The 16,053-nt window shown below is 50.2% G+C and overlaps 1 protein-coding gene across 1 annotated transcript; it reads left to right on the top strand.

Annotated features, from left to right (window-relative positions):
• Positions 1–2,857: 2,857 nt before the first annotated feature.
• LOC308580997 (uncharacterized protein) lies at positions 2,858–6,814 on the top strand. Its single transcript, XM_081183410.1, has 2 exons — positions 2,858–3,304; positions 5,280–6,814. The coding sequence occupies exon 2, from the start codon at positions 5,336–5,338 to the stop codon at positions 6,356–6,358; it is 1,023 nt and encodes a 340-aa protein (XP_081039536.1). The 5' UTR covers positions 2,858–3,304; positions 5,280–5,335; the 3' UTR covers positions 6,359–6,814.
• The last annotated feature ends 9,239 nt before the right edge of the window (positions 6,815–16,053 follow it).

Raw genomic sequence — 16,053 nt, 5'->3', positions numbered from 1 at the left:
ACCAGGCCTCCTTTGGGCCTCTCGGTTTGGGCCTGTTAAGCTGCTGTAGCTTCTAGCCTCTGCCACAAATCCCCAGCATTTCCTGGCTCCATCCAGAGCTCAGCTGAGATTCTGCTTCTGTTGTTTTCCCCCCAAGGTTGAATTTACTTTGGGGGAGGGTGGTCGCAAAAAAGGGAGGGGAGAGAATAATTCCTTCTTTGCCACCAGAGGGCCTTGGCTATCGCTGAGGGAGGGCTTTGCTCTCTCACTCTCTCCTTAATGCCTTCTCAAAGATTTGAGCTTCCTGCGTCAGAAGAAGCCGCTGCAGCTGCTTCCTTCACGAAATCATAGACTTGTAGAGTTGGAAGAGCAGGATCATCTAGTCCATGGGTAGGCAAACTAAGGCCTGGGGGCCGGATCCGGACCAATCGCCTTCTAAATCCAGCCCACGGGCAGTCCAGGAATCAGCATGTTTTTACATGAGTAGAATGTGTGCTTTTACAGTGGTGCCCCGCAAGACGAATGCCTCGCAAGACGGAAAACTCGCTAGACGAAAGGGTTTTCCGTTTTGGAGGTGCTTCGCAAAACGAATCTCCTATGGGCTTGCTTCGCAAGACGACAATGTCTTGCGAGTTCGTGCTGGTTTCCCCCCCCCTTTTTCTAAGCCGCTAAGCCGCTTATCAGCTGATCCTATCAGCAGATAAGCCGCTAAAAGCAGCTAAAAGCCGCTAATAGCGCTAAGCCGTTTATCATCTGATCCAATCAGCAGATAAGCCGCTAAAAGCCTCTAAAAGCCGCTAAACCGCTAATAGCGCTAATCCGCTAATCCTTCAATGGGCTTGCTTCGCAAGACGAAAAAAACCGCTAGACGAAGAGAATCACAGAACGGATTCTTTTCGTCTTGCGAGGCACCACTGTATATAAAACGCATCGCTGGGTTATTGGTGGGGCATAGGAATTCGTTCATTTCCCCCCCTCAAAATATAGTCCAGCCCCCCACAAGGTCTGAGGGACAGTGGACCGGCCCCCTGCTGAAAAAGTTTGCTGACCCCTGATCTAGTCCAACCCAATGCAACGCAGCCATCCCAAATGGGGATCGAACCAGCGACCTTGTTATCAGCACCATGCTCTAACCAACTGAGCTATCTATTTCCTCAGTAGTTTCCTCCTGGGGCAGTGTAGGCCCTTGATCAAAGCCACACACAGTGGAGGTGGGGGAGGTCGTTGTGTGACCTTAGCTGGAACAAGCAGCACCTCTCAAGGCAGCCATGAATTCCTGAGTGAGAGAATCTGGGTAATCCACCACCAAACAAATACTTGGGGTTAGGTCAGGGTGCAAGCAGCATTTCATAGAATCATAGAATAGAATCATAGAATCATAGAGTTGGAAGAGACCACAAGGGCCATCGAGTCCAACCCCCTGCCAAGCAGGAAACACCATCAGAGCACTCCTGACATATGGATGTCAAGCCTCTGCTTAAAGACCTCCAAAGTAGGAGACTCCACCACACTCCTTGGCAGCAAATTCCACTGTCAAACAGCTCTTACTGTCAGGAAGTTCTTCCTAATGTTTAGGTGGAATCTTCTTTCTTGTAGTTTGGATCCATTGCTCCGTGTCCGCTTCTCTGGAGCAGCAGAAAACAACCTTTCTCCCTCCTCTATGTGACATCCTTTTACATATTTGAACATGGCTATCATATCACCCCTTAACCTCCTCTTCTCCAGGCTAAACATGCCCAGCTCCCTTAGCCGTTCCTCATAAGGCATCGTTTCCAGGCCTTTGACCATTTTGGTTGCCCTCCTCTGGACACGTTCCTTAGGGAAGGGGGCCTAGCTCAGCAGTCCTAGCATCATGTACTCCACCGGTCTTCAACTGGTGGATTGGGACCTGCTAGTGGGTGGCAGTGGCCTTACCCAAGCTGGTTTGCAGCAGCACTACCCAGCATGCAGAACATAAGACAAAATATTGAAGGAAGGAGTCCCCAAATGCATGTTTGGTGGGTCTGAAAGCGCTGAAGATACACGCAACAGGACTGCCTCTTCAAGAAAGGGAGACGCTCAGGTATGAATTGCACCACTCTACCTTCTTGGGGGTGCTATGGTTTTCCCAGTAGTGATGTATGGAAGTGAGAGCTGGACCATAAAGAAGGCTGATCGCGGAAGAATTGATACTTTTGTATTATGGTGCTGGAGGAGACTCTTGAGAGTCCCATGGACTGCAAGAAGATCAAACCTATCCATTCTTAAGGAAATCAGCCCTGAGTGCTCACTGGAAAGACAGATCCTGAAGCTGAGGCTCCAATACTTTGGCCACCTCATGAGAAGAGAAGACTCCCTGGAAAAGACCCTGATGTTGGGAAAGATGGAGGGCACAAGGAGAAGGGGACGACAGAGGATGAGATGGTTGGATAGTGTTCTGGAAGCTACCAGCCTGAGTTTGACCAAACTGCGGGAGGCAGTGGAAGACAGGAGTGCCTGGCGTGCTCTGGTCCACGGGGTCACGAAGAGTCGGACACGACTGAACGACTAAACAACAACCACAACAACAACCTTCTTGGGGGTAAGAAACTGGGCTGTGTGCAGGCACTGTTTGGAAGCACCTGCGGCTGCATACACACGCCATACGTTCAAATCCCATCTCCCCACAAAAAAAAATCCTACAATTCCCAGTACTGTACTACAGTTCTCAGGGTTCTTGAGGAGACGCGGGGAGCGGGCTTCAGACGTCGCGGCGCGCCCGCAGCAGCTGAATGAATGGGGCGAGGTATCCACGGCTGCGGCCACCAGATGGCTCTCGCTATTGCAGGCGCCCGCCGTCTCGCTCTCCTTCCTTGCTTTCTCCACTTTTGCTTTTGAGGTGGGGCTTCCCAGGTTAGGCGATTATGCTGCTTCCTGTCACCACTCCTCTGCCACACGGCGACCCCCAAACCCGAGCAGCGCAGCCCCTCGACGGCTGCGCCTCCGCCTCGGATGGAAGCGATCGTGCGCGCATCGGAGGAGGAGAAGCCTTGATCTCGCCGCCGTACCTGCGCTGCTTAGCTCCTGGATGCCCGGGCCAAGGAGCAAGGCGCCGCCCCGATCGCCTGCTTTCTTCCACCCCAGCCCCCTGCGGGATCGATGCCTGGAGGATCGCCGCCTCTGCAGGGCTCTCGCCCGGAGGTTTCCTTCCGCGAGCTCCAGGCACCGATCCGCTGACGGCGCCGGCGAAAGGGGCCCGCCCACATCAGGACGGGAGAAAGGGAAAGGCATCGCAGAAAAACGAAAGCCACGCCTTGTCCCTTTCGACCGGTTCAAGTCCCTCTCTCCCTTCGCGGAGGCTGTCAGAGTAAGCGCGGCTTCTCTCTCACCGTCTGGGCTGCGTCTCATTCACAACGGTGTGCTGAATGCAGAGGGAAAGGGCACCTCTCTGCTCTGTCCCCAGGCGCAGCGTCTCGATCAGGCCCTGAGAGGGTCGCTGTGCCTTTAAGAGTTGCACGGAAGGCAGAATTCCGTCAGGTGCAGCTCTCTCTCCCCCCCCCCCCCGCACGCGGGAGCAGCTGCTGCATCTGGTGGAATTATCCCTTCTGCAGGGCTGTTAAAGGGGCAGGAGCCTTTTCCCGGCCTGGGTACCCTGCGCAGAAGTGGCAGCCCTAGCAGTGGCAGTGGCTTGGACCAGATGGCCTGGGGTCAGGGTCAAAGGAGGGGAAAGAGTTGGTTGATCGCGGAGTACAGCTGCCACCAGTTTTATTTCTCCCTTCCACAACCCCTCTGTCTTTTACAGTTCCTGTGATGGGCAGATGTCAGAAAGCAGATGAATGCCAATGGCTAGGGCCATAGCTCAGAGCATATACTTGCATGCAGATGGCCCCAGCTTCAGTCCCCAGGTAGGGCTAGGAAAGACTGGGAGACTCTGGAGAGCTGCCTGCCAGTCAGAGTAGACAATATGGAGCTAGAAGGGAGCAATGGAATAAGATAGTTTCCTACTATGTGGCAGAAAATTGTGCCCATTGGATTCCTGCCTGACATGCGACTGCAGAATGTGCAGGAGCTGGATTTTGTGTGTGTGCTCTTTTAAATAAAAGGGGTAAGCTTCCTATAAATGTCCAGTAAGGTCAAAGTGGGAAAGGCTTTGCTGAAGCTCAAGAAAAGACAGACTGTTTTAAGGTGCAGATGTGAGATAGAGATAGAGAACCTTGTCGCCCGCTTGATGTTGTGGGACCTCAGCTCTCATCATTCCTTTCCCCCCTTCATTTCTTTATTTATACTTTTCAAGTTTATACATTTCACTAATTTTATGCATTTCACTAATTTAACCATCATTTTGACATTTCAGAACTTCACTTCCTTCCCCCTCTTTCTGCGGTTCCCTCAATTTGTTTTTAATATCTTCTGTATGTCCAAGTTAACTTAATTCACTCATTTATTCATCTTCTTTAAATATATACTCTTATGAAACGGCAGGTTATTACAACAATCCTGCCAATGATTTTATCTGTTTACAATTTATCTGTAAATATTTCAATAAACCATTTCCATTCTTTTGCAAAAAATAAAATAAAATTGTTATCTTGATTTTTTTATTCTTCCGGTAAGTTTCACCATTTCTGCCTATTGCATAAGTTTCTGTATCCATTCTTCCTTTTGCTGGGACTTCTGCTTCTTTCCATTTTGGGGCAAGTAACATTCTTACCGCTGTAGCAGTATACATGAATAAGTTTCTATACATTTTAGGTAGTTCTGTCCCTAACACCATTGATAACTGCTGGCTGATGGGAGATGGGGTCCCAGTACACCTAGAGGGGAGCAGGTTCTCAATAATAATAATAATAATAATAATAATAATAATAATAATACAGTGGTACCTTGGGTTAAGTACTTAATTTGTTCTGGAGGTCCGTTCTTAACCTGAAACCATTCTTAAGCTGAAGCACCACTTTTGCTAATGGGGCCTCCAGCTGCCACCACGCTGCCAGAGCACGATTTCTGTTCTCATCCTGAGGTAAAGTTCTTAACCCAAGGTACTATTTCTGGGTTAGCGGAGTCTGTAACCTGAAGCGTCTGTAACCTGAGGTATAATAATAATAATAATAATAATAATAATAATAATAATAATAATAATAATAATAATAATTTTATTATTTATACCTTGCCCATCTGGCTGGGTTTCCCCAGCCACTCTGGGCGGCTTCCAACAAAGTATTAAAATACAGTGGTCTGTTAAACGTTAAAAGCTTCCCTAAAGCTCCATCCCTGATGCTAGCCATAGGCAACATGTGAACAGCTCTCTCTCTCTCTCTCTCTCTCTCTGTTTATCTGACCAGGTGATGGGACTACAAGAGGGACTCTAGGGGGACTGTTCCAGTGCAACCTAAGTGAGATGCCTCCCAAAAGATCAAAAGGGAAAACGCCTCAGACCTCAGGTCAGAATAGGCGGCTGAAGGGTCGTCGGGCTTCGGATGACCAGGAGCATAGCCGCCTCCTGTTGGAGGGAAAGGGGGCTGGTCCCCCTGATAAGAAGGCGAGGAAGCGCAAAGGCCTCGCTGCCCCGCAGAAGACTTGCTCTGGAGAGAACCCCAACATCTGCACCGAGTGCGGGCAGACCTTTGCGCAGAGCTCGGACCTGCATAACCACCAGAGGACCCACACGGGGGAGAAGCCCTTCAGGTGCCTGGACTGCGGGAAGATGTTCAGCGTGAGCTCCAACCTGAGCCGCCACCAGAGGATCCACACGGGCGAGAAGCCCTACCTGTGCTCCGAGTGCGGGAAGAGCTTCACCGACAAGTCGACCTTGGTCCAGCACGTCCGGACGCACACCGGCGAGAAGCCCTACCAGTGCATCGACTGCGGGAAGAGCTTCAGCCGCAGCTCCCACCACAAACGCCACCTGAAAAGCCCGCCGGGCAAGCAGCCGGGCAAATGTAGCCACCCGGAGGGCTCCCCCGCCGACAAGGCCTCGCCTCCGGGCAAAGCCAAGAAGGCTAGGGCCTCGAAGAAGCAGGACTCCCCCTTCGAAATCCCCCACACGTGCGCAGAGTGCTGGCAGAGCTTCAACCAGACCTCGGACCTGGTCAAGCACATGCGCATCCACACCGGGGAGAAGCCCTTCGAGTGCAACCACTGCGGGAAGTGCTTCAACGTCAGCTCCAACCTGATCCGGCACAAGAGGATCCACACGGGCGAGAAGCCCTACACCTGCTCCGACTGCGGGAAAAGCTTCACCGACAAGTCCACCCTCACGCAGCACAACCGCATCCACACGGGCGAGAAGCCCTACACCTGCTCCGACTGCGGGAAAAGCTTCAGCCGCAGCTCCCATCACAAGAGGCACCAGAGGATTCACGCCGGAGAGAACCCTGTCTCTTTCCTGCCCCTGTGGCCTTACCCTAACCAAATGTACTGACGGTGACTCTTAACTACGCCGTTTGGTGGACAATATTTTTTTTGGGGGGGGGGGATCTCTGGCCCGGCTGCACCCAAACGTGACCTTGCAGCACCAAACACTTCCCTGTTTTTTTGTTATCGCCTTCACTTGCTCCTGCAGTGGCAGATCGCCAGATCCACCCTGGCTGGCCAAGCAGATCCCTGACATTCCGCAACAGAACTGAGAGCAAACTTGAACCGCCAGCTCGCCCAACTCAGAAATCTGTCTCGAGTAATTTGGTGGATGTGACCGGAGCTTGTTCATAAGGGCTTTTCTTTCCTACTTTCAAAGGACCACCTGCTATCGGGTCCTTTCTTTAAAGTACCCTCTTTTATTTAAAATCATCTAAGATGTGCAGGTTATAGGTTTTTTTAAAATATAAAAAACTCAGATAATAGCAATATTATTGCAATGTAATAAACAAGTCACGATGCATGTGGTTTTCGTGTTTATAACCAGTGTTACAGTTCTGAACAGGAAGCGTCTTGTTGGTGAGCTTGCTAAGAGCGTAGGAAGTAGATGCAGAATTTCTGCAAAGCGATTCACTTACAGTGCCCTCTTACACATGTCTTCCCCTTCCCCAGTAGAGCTCAATGGGACTTACTCTGCGCAAAGTGTGCGTTAACATTGCTGCTTTTATGCTTAAGTGGCCTTGAGTTGCTGGGATCCATCTGTCTCCAGAAGCAATGGAGTGCACCTCCGGGGGGGGGGTGAAGTCAAACAGCTGTCTTAACAGCACCAAAGTGGCTGCCTGGAGGCGTACGCCTGAGCAGTGTGTCTGGAGGCCCTGGACTGCCCAGACAACAAGACTCCCAATTTCTCGGCCTCGCTGATGTGCTCCAAAGGAAAGCAGAGCAATAGGTTGGGCAACAGCTTCGCGGCAGGCAGCGGTGGAGCAAACCAATCGGGGGACTGGCCCAGGGGTGGGGCCAGCCGCTTGAGGGGGCGGGGCCAGCCGGGACAGGACGTTCTGCGGGCCCTCCAAGGAATCTGTCTGCCTCCTCCCACTCAGCCGCCCTACAGCTGAGGAGGCGGCGGCGGGTGGACCATTTGGGGCAGCGCAGAGCCTCCGGGCACCCAAGTCACTGTGCCACTCCCCGGAGAGACGCGTGGCTCAGGCACGCTGAAGACCCTGCGGTGAGTGCCGCCTGGCATTTTGTCACCCCCCTCAGTGGTGACACCCAGGGTGGCTCGCCCCCACCGCACCCCCCTTCCTCCGCCCTTGGCTGCAGGTGTTGCCGGAAGGAAGGCTCCATCCTGTCTCTCCACTCTGGATTTGTTCAGGGTTTTCTCCTGAGCCTTTTCTTCTTCTGAAGATGTCCCACAAGGCAGCGGAGGTTTAGGATCAAGAGTTTTCCTTCCCCTAGAAGGGCTACCTTCTCGGGCTGACGAGCCCCATGTGCTCCTCGCTTCCCTTTGCAGCGCTTCTCAACCTGTGGGTCCCCAGATGTTGTTGGACTACAACTCCCATCATCCCCGAGCTCTGGCCTTGCTAGCTAGGGGTGATGAGAGTTGTAGTTCAACATCTGGGGACCCACAGGTTGAGAAAGAAGAGTTTGGATTTGATATCCCGCTTTATCACTACCCGAAGGAGTCTCAAAGCGGCTAACATTCTCCTTTCCCTTCCTCCCCCACAACAAACACTCTGTGAGGTGAGTGGGGCTGAGAGACTTCAGAGAAGTGTGACTAGCGCAAGGTCACCCAGCAGCTGCATGTGGAGGAGCGGAGACGCGAACCCGGTTCCCCAGATTACGAGACTACCGCTCTTAACCACTACACCACACTGGCTTTACAGCTTGTGCAGAAACCACCTTGACCGTGGGACCCACTCTTGGTCTCGTCCGCTCAATCTGCCAGAGCCTTGTCTTCGCCTGCAGGGAAAGTCCCTTACTCGCCAGTCTTGGGGATAACCCAGCGCCTTCGCCTAAGGGCTGTCTTGCGGGTGGGGCAGACACAGGGTGGGGCACATGCCAGAGCTGGTGCTCTTGCTTTCCACTATCTGCTGCTGCCTGAGGGAGCTGCCTCCGTCTGCCTACTGTAGGCTTGGCCCTGTTCCGTTCTTATTCATGGAACTTTGGAGTGTCAGGCATAGCCCTATTGGCTTTAGCCCAAACGTAGCAGAGTTTTCCTGCACAGCGAGGAAGCTAGTTGCGGCAGTAATGACTAGTCAGCTAGACTCAGAATAACTATTTACAGGATTTATTAAAAGGAAAAATAAAACCAGCAGAGTTTCTGCATACAAATAAAAGCAAAATAAACCCTCTCTTTCTCTCTTTCTCTCTCTCTCTCATAACCATACACAGCACTTCTAACTCCTAACACACCTCACATCAAACTGTGCTAGCAATCCCTAGATAACAGAGTTGAGTGCTGCTCGTTAACCAATCAGAGTGAGTAGTTTCTAGGTCAAGCAGACCTGGGCTTTCTGCCAAGAGTAAATTGACACCAGCTTGAGTTAATTGGTGAAGCTAGAATCTGCAAGTTTCCCACGAGAACCAATTAACAGAAACTGAAACCGAAACTGAACACTTATGTGGATAGAGGGGGCAGGGAGAGATGTATTGGGGTGTGTATGTGTAGGAAACTGCTGTTTGCACGGCTGAAATGTCTTTACTTCCCCACCCACTCTTGTCTCTGCTCCTGCCTCTGGTTTGAGAAGAAATGGCTGCATGTGGGGGAAACACTTTGGAGTGGGACCGAAAGAGAATAATAGTTTCAGTTTTGTGGCGTATTTGTTGTGCCACCATCAAACTGCTGAGGAAAGTTTGTTCCTTCTAATCCAGAGTGTTTGCTATTGCTATTGTGGAAATAGCACCGTGTTCCTCAGCGATAGCAACAGAGGATGCCCCACAGCAATAAGGTGAGCTGACGGGGAGTGGGCGAGGGGGTAGGAAATAGGTTATAAAAAAACCACATTCCTTGTGCAAAGTTTCATGAGTATGGGAATTCGCCTCGATTGGAGACAAAGGCCTGGCTGAGAGATTCTCCCTCTGAAAGGTTCAGGCGACACACCTTCCCAAGCGAGAATTGCTTTATTAAGATTTCCTGGACAAACATCAGACTGACAAAAAAAAATCACAGATGATTGTGATCTGAATATCTGTTGTCCCCTTGGGATCTGGCATCTCCTTATTTATTTTTACCTCCATTATTGGAGCACAAACTTGCATCGTTTTTTTTTTTTTTAAAGAGTGCAAACCAAAAGCAGATACCACCGCTGGATCTCTCCTCTAGGAGTGTTTCTGGCTTCCTATCCTATCTATAATCCCATTACTGTTTTTAGGGTAGGATTTGCCTGGCCACTGGCCAGTTCTCCACTGGAGCATATTGACTGATCCAAGGTCACCCTGAGAGGTTCATGGCAGAGTAAGGATTTGAACCCCAGTCTCCCAGGTCCTAGTCCGACACACTAACCATTACCCCACACTGCCTTTCATAATCACCTTGTCAGCCGTATACATGGTACAATCTCTGGTTGCCAGAATGCTGTCACCTACACGCAAAGTGTGGAATTCATTACTGCTTGTCTCGTTGAGTAACCCTTGGTAAGCGTCCAGTTAAACACCATTTAAAAGGGGCTACAAACAATCTTTCTTTTTCAAATTAAAACAAATGAACAAAAAGTGAAGACTCTCCAAAAATGGAAAGATGCAGCACACCGGATAGGGTGATTAAACCTGTGTTTAACCTGGGTGTCTCTTGTGTTTATGGAACTACTTAAAAGGTGAAGGGACCCCTGACCGTTAGGTCCAGTCGCGGACGACTCGGGGGTTGCGGCGCTCATCTTGCTTTACTGGCCGAGGGAGCCGGCATACAGCTTCTGGGTCATGTGGCCAGCATGACTAAGCCACTTCTGGCGAACCAGAGCAGCACATGAATCCCCGCGGCGGGGTGAGCTCCCATTGTTCGGTCCCTGCTCCTGCCAACCTAGCAGTTTGAAAGCACGTCAAAGTGCAAGTAGATAAATAGGTACCACTCCGGCGGGAAGGTAAACGGCGTTTCCATGTGCTGCTCTGGTTTGCCAGAAGCGGCGTAGTCATGCTGGCCACATGACCCGGAAAAACTGTCTGCGGACAAATGCTGGCTCTCTCGGCCAGTAAAGCGAGATGAGCTCCGCAACCCCAGAGTTGGCCACGACTGGACCTAATGGTCAGGGGTCCCTTTACTTTTTTACTCAGACTTGAGCTCCTGCAGAAGCTCTTCCCACACTCAAGGCATCGACAAGGCTTTTCTCTCTTGCGAGTTCTTTTGTGTTTCGTCAGATCGGAACACTTTGAGAAGCTTTTCCTGCATTCGGTGCTGATGTTGGGCTGCTGTTTGCTGTAGGCCTTCTGAGGGATGGTGGCTGCACTTCCACTTTATTCTTCAGGGACTTCCTCAGCACAGGTGTCTGAGAGATGCTCCTCTGGGCCCTTCTTGGAGACATCTCTGGTGGCTTCCCTCAGTGTCAAGGTGCTTATTGCTTGCAGGCTTCTTCACTGGAGATGATGGCGCTCACTGCCCATATTTGGAAGATGAACCACAGGAAACGGATACAGCTGGCCGAAGAACAACAGATACAAGTCATTATTTAGCTGTTGTGGGACTCTGGCTCCCATCAGCCATTGGTCAGGGGTGATGGAGACATGGAATGTCCAACTACATTCTCCGGCTCCCATGATCCCCGACCACTGGCCATGGTGGCTGGGGCTGATGGGAGCATGGAGTCTAACAACATCTGGATGGCCACTCAAGGTCACCCATCCCTGTAATTAACAAAATGGGACCTGCTCAACAACGTAAAAGTTGTGAGATGTTAAAAACAAACAAACAAACAAACAAACAAACAAACAAACAAACAAACAAACTGCACCACATAGGACTGCAGCCTGAAGATCAAATTTTGGGAAGCTCCTTCTGCAAAAATCTCCCTGTGAGCAGAAATCTATCACACCAGGCAGAGGGCCTTCTCAGTGGTGGCCTGTGGAATGTGGAACAACTACAGGGAACCAGCCAGAAGGCCTTCTTGGTGGTGGCACCTGCCCTGTGGAATGCCCTCCCTTCAGGCGTCAAGGAAATAAACAACTATCTGACTTTTATAAGATACCTGAAGGCAGCCCTGTTTAGGGAAGTTCTTAATGTTTGATGTTTTAATCTGGTTTTAATCGGTTAGGAGCCGCCCAGAGTGGCTGAGGAAACCCAGCCAGATGGGCAGGGTATGTATGCATGTAATCATCATCATCATCTTTCTCCTTGTGGCTATTTTGACCTGCAGGGCAGCATTCAAGAGCCCCCCCCCCACCTGCAGCGAGGTGTAGTAGAGTCCGCTCTAGTACTAGTCCCATCTCCTTCTGTTTCATAGGCCGGCCAGCCTGGTTTGTGGCCACTTTTTGGCTGCTGGTGTCAGGGGACTGCCATCGGAACAGGGAAGGGAGGCAGAGGGGCAGCTGGGATACAGGGAACCTCCGAAAATCTCGCGAAGCAGTTCCTCTTCCTGCGGTGGGGAAAGCCACACCTCCAGTGGGGAAGAAGGGAAGGGACCAGAGGATGCTGCTGGGAGTCCCAGCGCCGCACCTTGTCAGTCTGAAGGTGGGGAAAGCCACACCTCCTTGGTGAAGGAGGGGAAAGGGTTAGAGGATGCTGCTGGGAGCCTCGGCACCACTCCTTGCCAAGCGGGCCAGGAGGGAAGCACGCCTCTTCCATCGCCCACCTTGTGCAGAAGTGTAAAACGCAAGGAAGGAAGGAAAAGGCTGGGGGTGACTAAGCTCTCATGGGGAAACAACCCCTCCTGGATTCTGCTAGCGATTGAGGCAGCCATGAACTGATGGCTCTGCGCTGTAAATAGTTTTGCACCAAAATAAAACCTGTTAAAGACAGGTCAGAGTCCTGCCTGGTTACTCACGAGCAACCACCACTGACATCTGACAGCTGGCCTGGCGGATGTGACGGATCACAGTTGCGTTCACCTCTCAAGATCTGTTTCTATTTGCTACTAGACCCTGCAATCACCCCCCCCTTCCTGCCAAATTACAGGGCTTGCAAGGCATAAGGGGTTTAGCCTAAGGTTCAGCAGGAACAGTCTTTCCTAAGAAAGTTTTTTTAAAAGAGAGCTTCCTTTCCTGTTGCTGTCGCTTCCTTTGAGGACTCATGGAGGAGAAGACTATCTACGGTTACTGTGGCGATCACACAGGGCCCCCGGACGTTTGACGGTCTATTGACCCTGTGCCACCACTGCGATTGCTTTTTCCGCTGCCACCACCCCGTATCTCACGGGGACACACGGAGTCCAGTCAGCTGTTAACATTAACGAATAATCAAGTTTATTTTTTAAATGCAGGAACAAGCTTATGGTTTCAGTTAATTTTTCTTGGCAGTTTCTTAAATCTTAGTTCCTAACAACTTCAAACCTATTATCCCCAACTATCTATCTGACTCCACCCAAATACAACTCGACCAACCCACTGCCTATTCCTCCCTCTTCCTTCTCCAATTCCCAAACCTCAACTGACTTTCAAAACCTCCCACTCTAACTTTTACTCCCCCCCTTGCATTCCCACTGGCCAATCACATTCTCACTCATTTAACCCTTTCCTAATGACCCACCTAGGAGGCAAACGCCACAGTTACATTAATCCGAAAGCATAGCTCCGCATTCCAGTGGCTGGATATCTTAGGAATCATGGAATTGTAAAGTTGGAAGGGACCTGGAACGTCATCGAGCCCAACCCCTGGCAATGCAGAAATCTCAACATGCGGTCCCCCATCCAGTTTGAAACCATACCAGACCCTGCTTAGCGTTGCAAATGCGCTAGTGGTTTTATCGCTGCACCAGGAGAGAGTTCCCTTGCCCTCAGGTCCTGCTTGCAGCATCCCCTCCGGAATCTGGCTGGCCACTGGGAGAGCAGGATGCTGGACTAGACAAGCCACGGGCCTGATCCAGCGTTGCTCTTCTTACCTCCTTATTCCCCTTTATCATTTCCTATCTCAGCCACTTCTTTTTCTTCTGCTGTTCCCTAACCTGCAACGGCAAACGGGGAGACTCTGAGCCCCAGGACCATTTCAGCAGGCAGGGCAAACAGCTGTATGATGGAAGAGAAGATTCATAGAATCATAGAGTTGGAAGAGACCACAAGGGCCATCGAGTCCAACCCCCTGCCAAGCAGGAAACACCATCAGAGCACTCCTGACATATGGTTGTCAAGCCTCTGCTTAAAGACCTCCAAAGTAGGAGACTCCACCACACTCCTTGGCAGCCAATTCCACTGTCGAACAGCTCTTACTGTCAGGAAGTTCTTCCTAATGTTTAGGTGGAATCTTCTTTCTTGTAGTTTGGATCCATTGCTCCGTGTCCGCTTCTCTGGAGCAGCAGAAAACAACCTTTCTCCCTCCTCTATGTGACATCCTTTTATATATTTGAACATGGCTATCATATCACCCCTTAATCTCCTCTTCTCCAGGCTAAACATGCCCAGCTCCCTTAGCCGTTCCTCATAAGGCATCGTTTCCAGGCCTTTGACCATTCATTCGCTTGCTTAGCCCCAGATCCCTTACAGCCTTTCCTGCACAGCTTAGAGCACATTTCAGAGAAACCCTAGTTTTGCAACTTCCCTCCTTCCCTCCTCACACCCATCTCGGGATCTCTCCAGCAGAAGTCACTTCTTGAAGCGGACATAGAAAGGTGGGGGACTTCTTGACTCAGGAAGTTCAATTCTTGATATCCCGGTCAAGGGAAAAGGAGAGAGAGAGGCGGGGGACATAGAGAGTGGTCTCCCCTCTTTCCCCTTCCATCATCAATAACCAGAGACCTCTAGTGGTCACACACTTTGGGAAAAAGCATTTCTCTCCACCCAACAGCACCACACGCAACTCTTTCCACCAGCATAGACCAGAGATGGTCTTATACGAAGTTATTTATCTTTATTTTATTTTTACATTGACTGGCAGTGGCCCTCCAAGGTTTATTTCACCTCTACCTGAAGATGCCATTGGGATTTCAACCTGGGGTTCAACTATCTGACTTTAAGAAGACATCTGAAGGCAGCCCTGTTTAGGGAAGCTTTTAATATTTGATGAATAACTGCATTTTAATATTTTGCTGGAAGCTGCACAGAGTGGCTGGGGAAACCCAGCCGGATGGGTGGGGTATAAAATAATAATAATAATAATAATAATAATAATAATAATAATAATAATAATTCTGCAGGCCAAGCAGGTGTGGAATCTGAGGCTTAATCTAGCCCGCATTTCAATGCTCTCCAACTTAACTTTCTATGCCAGTGTTCAGTCCAGCAAGGTGCGAAGGGAAAATGTGTGCCTCTGAGCATGTGCAGATGGTTCTTGGGGTATCCACAAACGGGGCTTTGGATGAGAATGGCAGCGCTTCCTAGCAGGCTTAAGCGTGGACACTATTTACCCCCCCCCCCAAAATTAACCATGGGGTGAACCACCTTTACCCGTTGCTCTTGGTGCCGAAGAATTCTGTGTAACAGGAAAGTGTGCATATTCTGAGAGAACCTGCCCTAGTAAAAGAAATGTTTGCCTTTGATCCAGTTATAATACAGTGGTACCTCGGGTTAAGTACTGAATTCGTTCCGGAGGTCCGTATTTAACCTGAAACTTCTTAACCTGAAGCACCACTTTAGCTAATGGGGCCTCCTGCTGCCGCCACGCCGCCGGAGCACAATTTCTGTTCTCATCCTGAAGCAAAGTTCTTAACCTGAAGCACTATTTCTGGGTTAGCGGAGTCTGTAACCTGAAGCGTATGTAACCTGAGGTACCACTGTAATAATAATAAGACAGGGGCAGGAACATGATTAGGGTCAGGTAGAGTCACTCAAAATTTCCCTCATTTAATGGAATCTGTGAACTCAGAAATGAAGATGTGGGTAAAGGCTGAATTCAGTGGAGATTGTTCTTTCCACAAAAGCATGTGTAACTCGTGAGGCCTGCAGCATTTTGGCACACAGCAGAAATGAGGATCTTATGGTCTTCTTATGGCTGGGGATTTGGAGCCTAACAACTGCAGGCCTGCATAGTCCCCATCCCTGCAGAATACAAAATTCAGGATAAGCAGATCAAGGGAAAAAAGACAGCGTCTGCCGCCTCCCCCCCCCCCCCCGATGATAACCATATTGCGGTTATGGTTTATTTATATATTGCTTTTAGGTCCAAAGTCCCCTGAAGTGGCGAAGAGCATACCAACAGAAAAGAAGTATACAGTCAAACCTCGGTTGTCAAACATAATCCGTTCCAGAAGCCCGTTCAGCTTCCAAAATGTTCAATAACCAAGGTGCGGCTTCCGATTGGCTGCAGGAACTTAATGCACTCAAGCGGAAGCCGCGTCGAAAAAATGTTTGGAAATCAGAACACTTCCGGGTTTTTGGCGTTCGGTAGCTGAAACGTTCCAAAATGTAGGCGTTTGGGAACCGAGGTTTAACTGTACCGTGGTACCTCAGTTTAAGAACAGTCTTGTTCAAGAATGATTTGATTTACGAACTCCGCAAAACTGGAAGTAGTGTCCTGGTTTGCAGACTTTACCTCGGTCTAAGAACAGAATCCGAACAGTGGAAGGGCACCGGCGACGGGAGGCCTCATTAGGGAAAGTGCGCCTTGGTTTAAGAATGGTTTCGGTTTAAGAACGGACTTCCGGAATGGATTAAGTTCGTAAACCGAGGTACCACTGTACAACAAAAGCA

Source organism: Podarcis bocagei (genome assembly GCF_964188305.1).
Source record: "Podarcis bocagei genome assembly, chromosome: 2".
Lineage (NCBI taxonomy): Eukaryota > Metazoa > Chordata > Lepidosauria > Squamata > Lacertidae > Podarcis > Podarcis bocagei.
The sequence above is the reverse complement of the archived record's forward strand: the minus strand, read 5'-3'. Positions and strand labels throughout refer to the sequence as shown.

What these genes read in the sequence shown, in the direction of transcription:
- LOC308580997 (XM_081183410.1), top strand. Translation starts at nt 5,336, where the DNA reads ATGCCTCCCAAAAGATCAAAAGGGAAAACGCCTCAGACCTCAGGTCAG.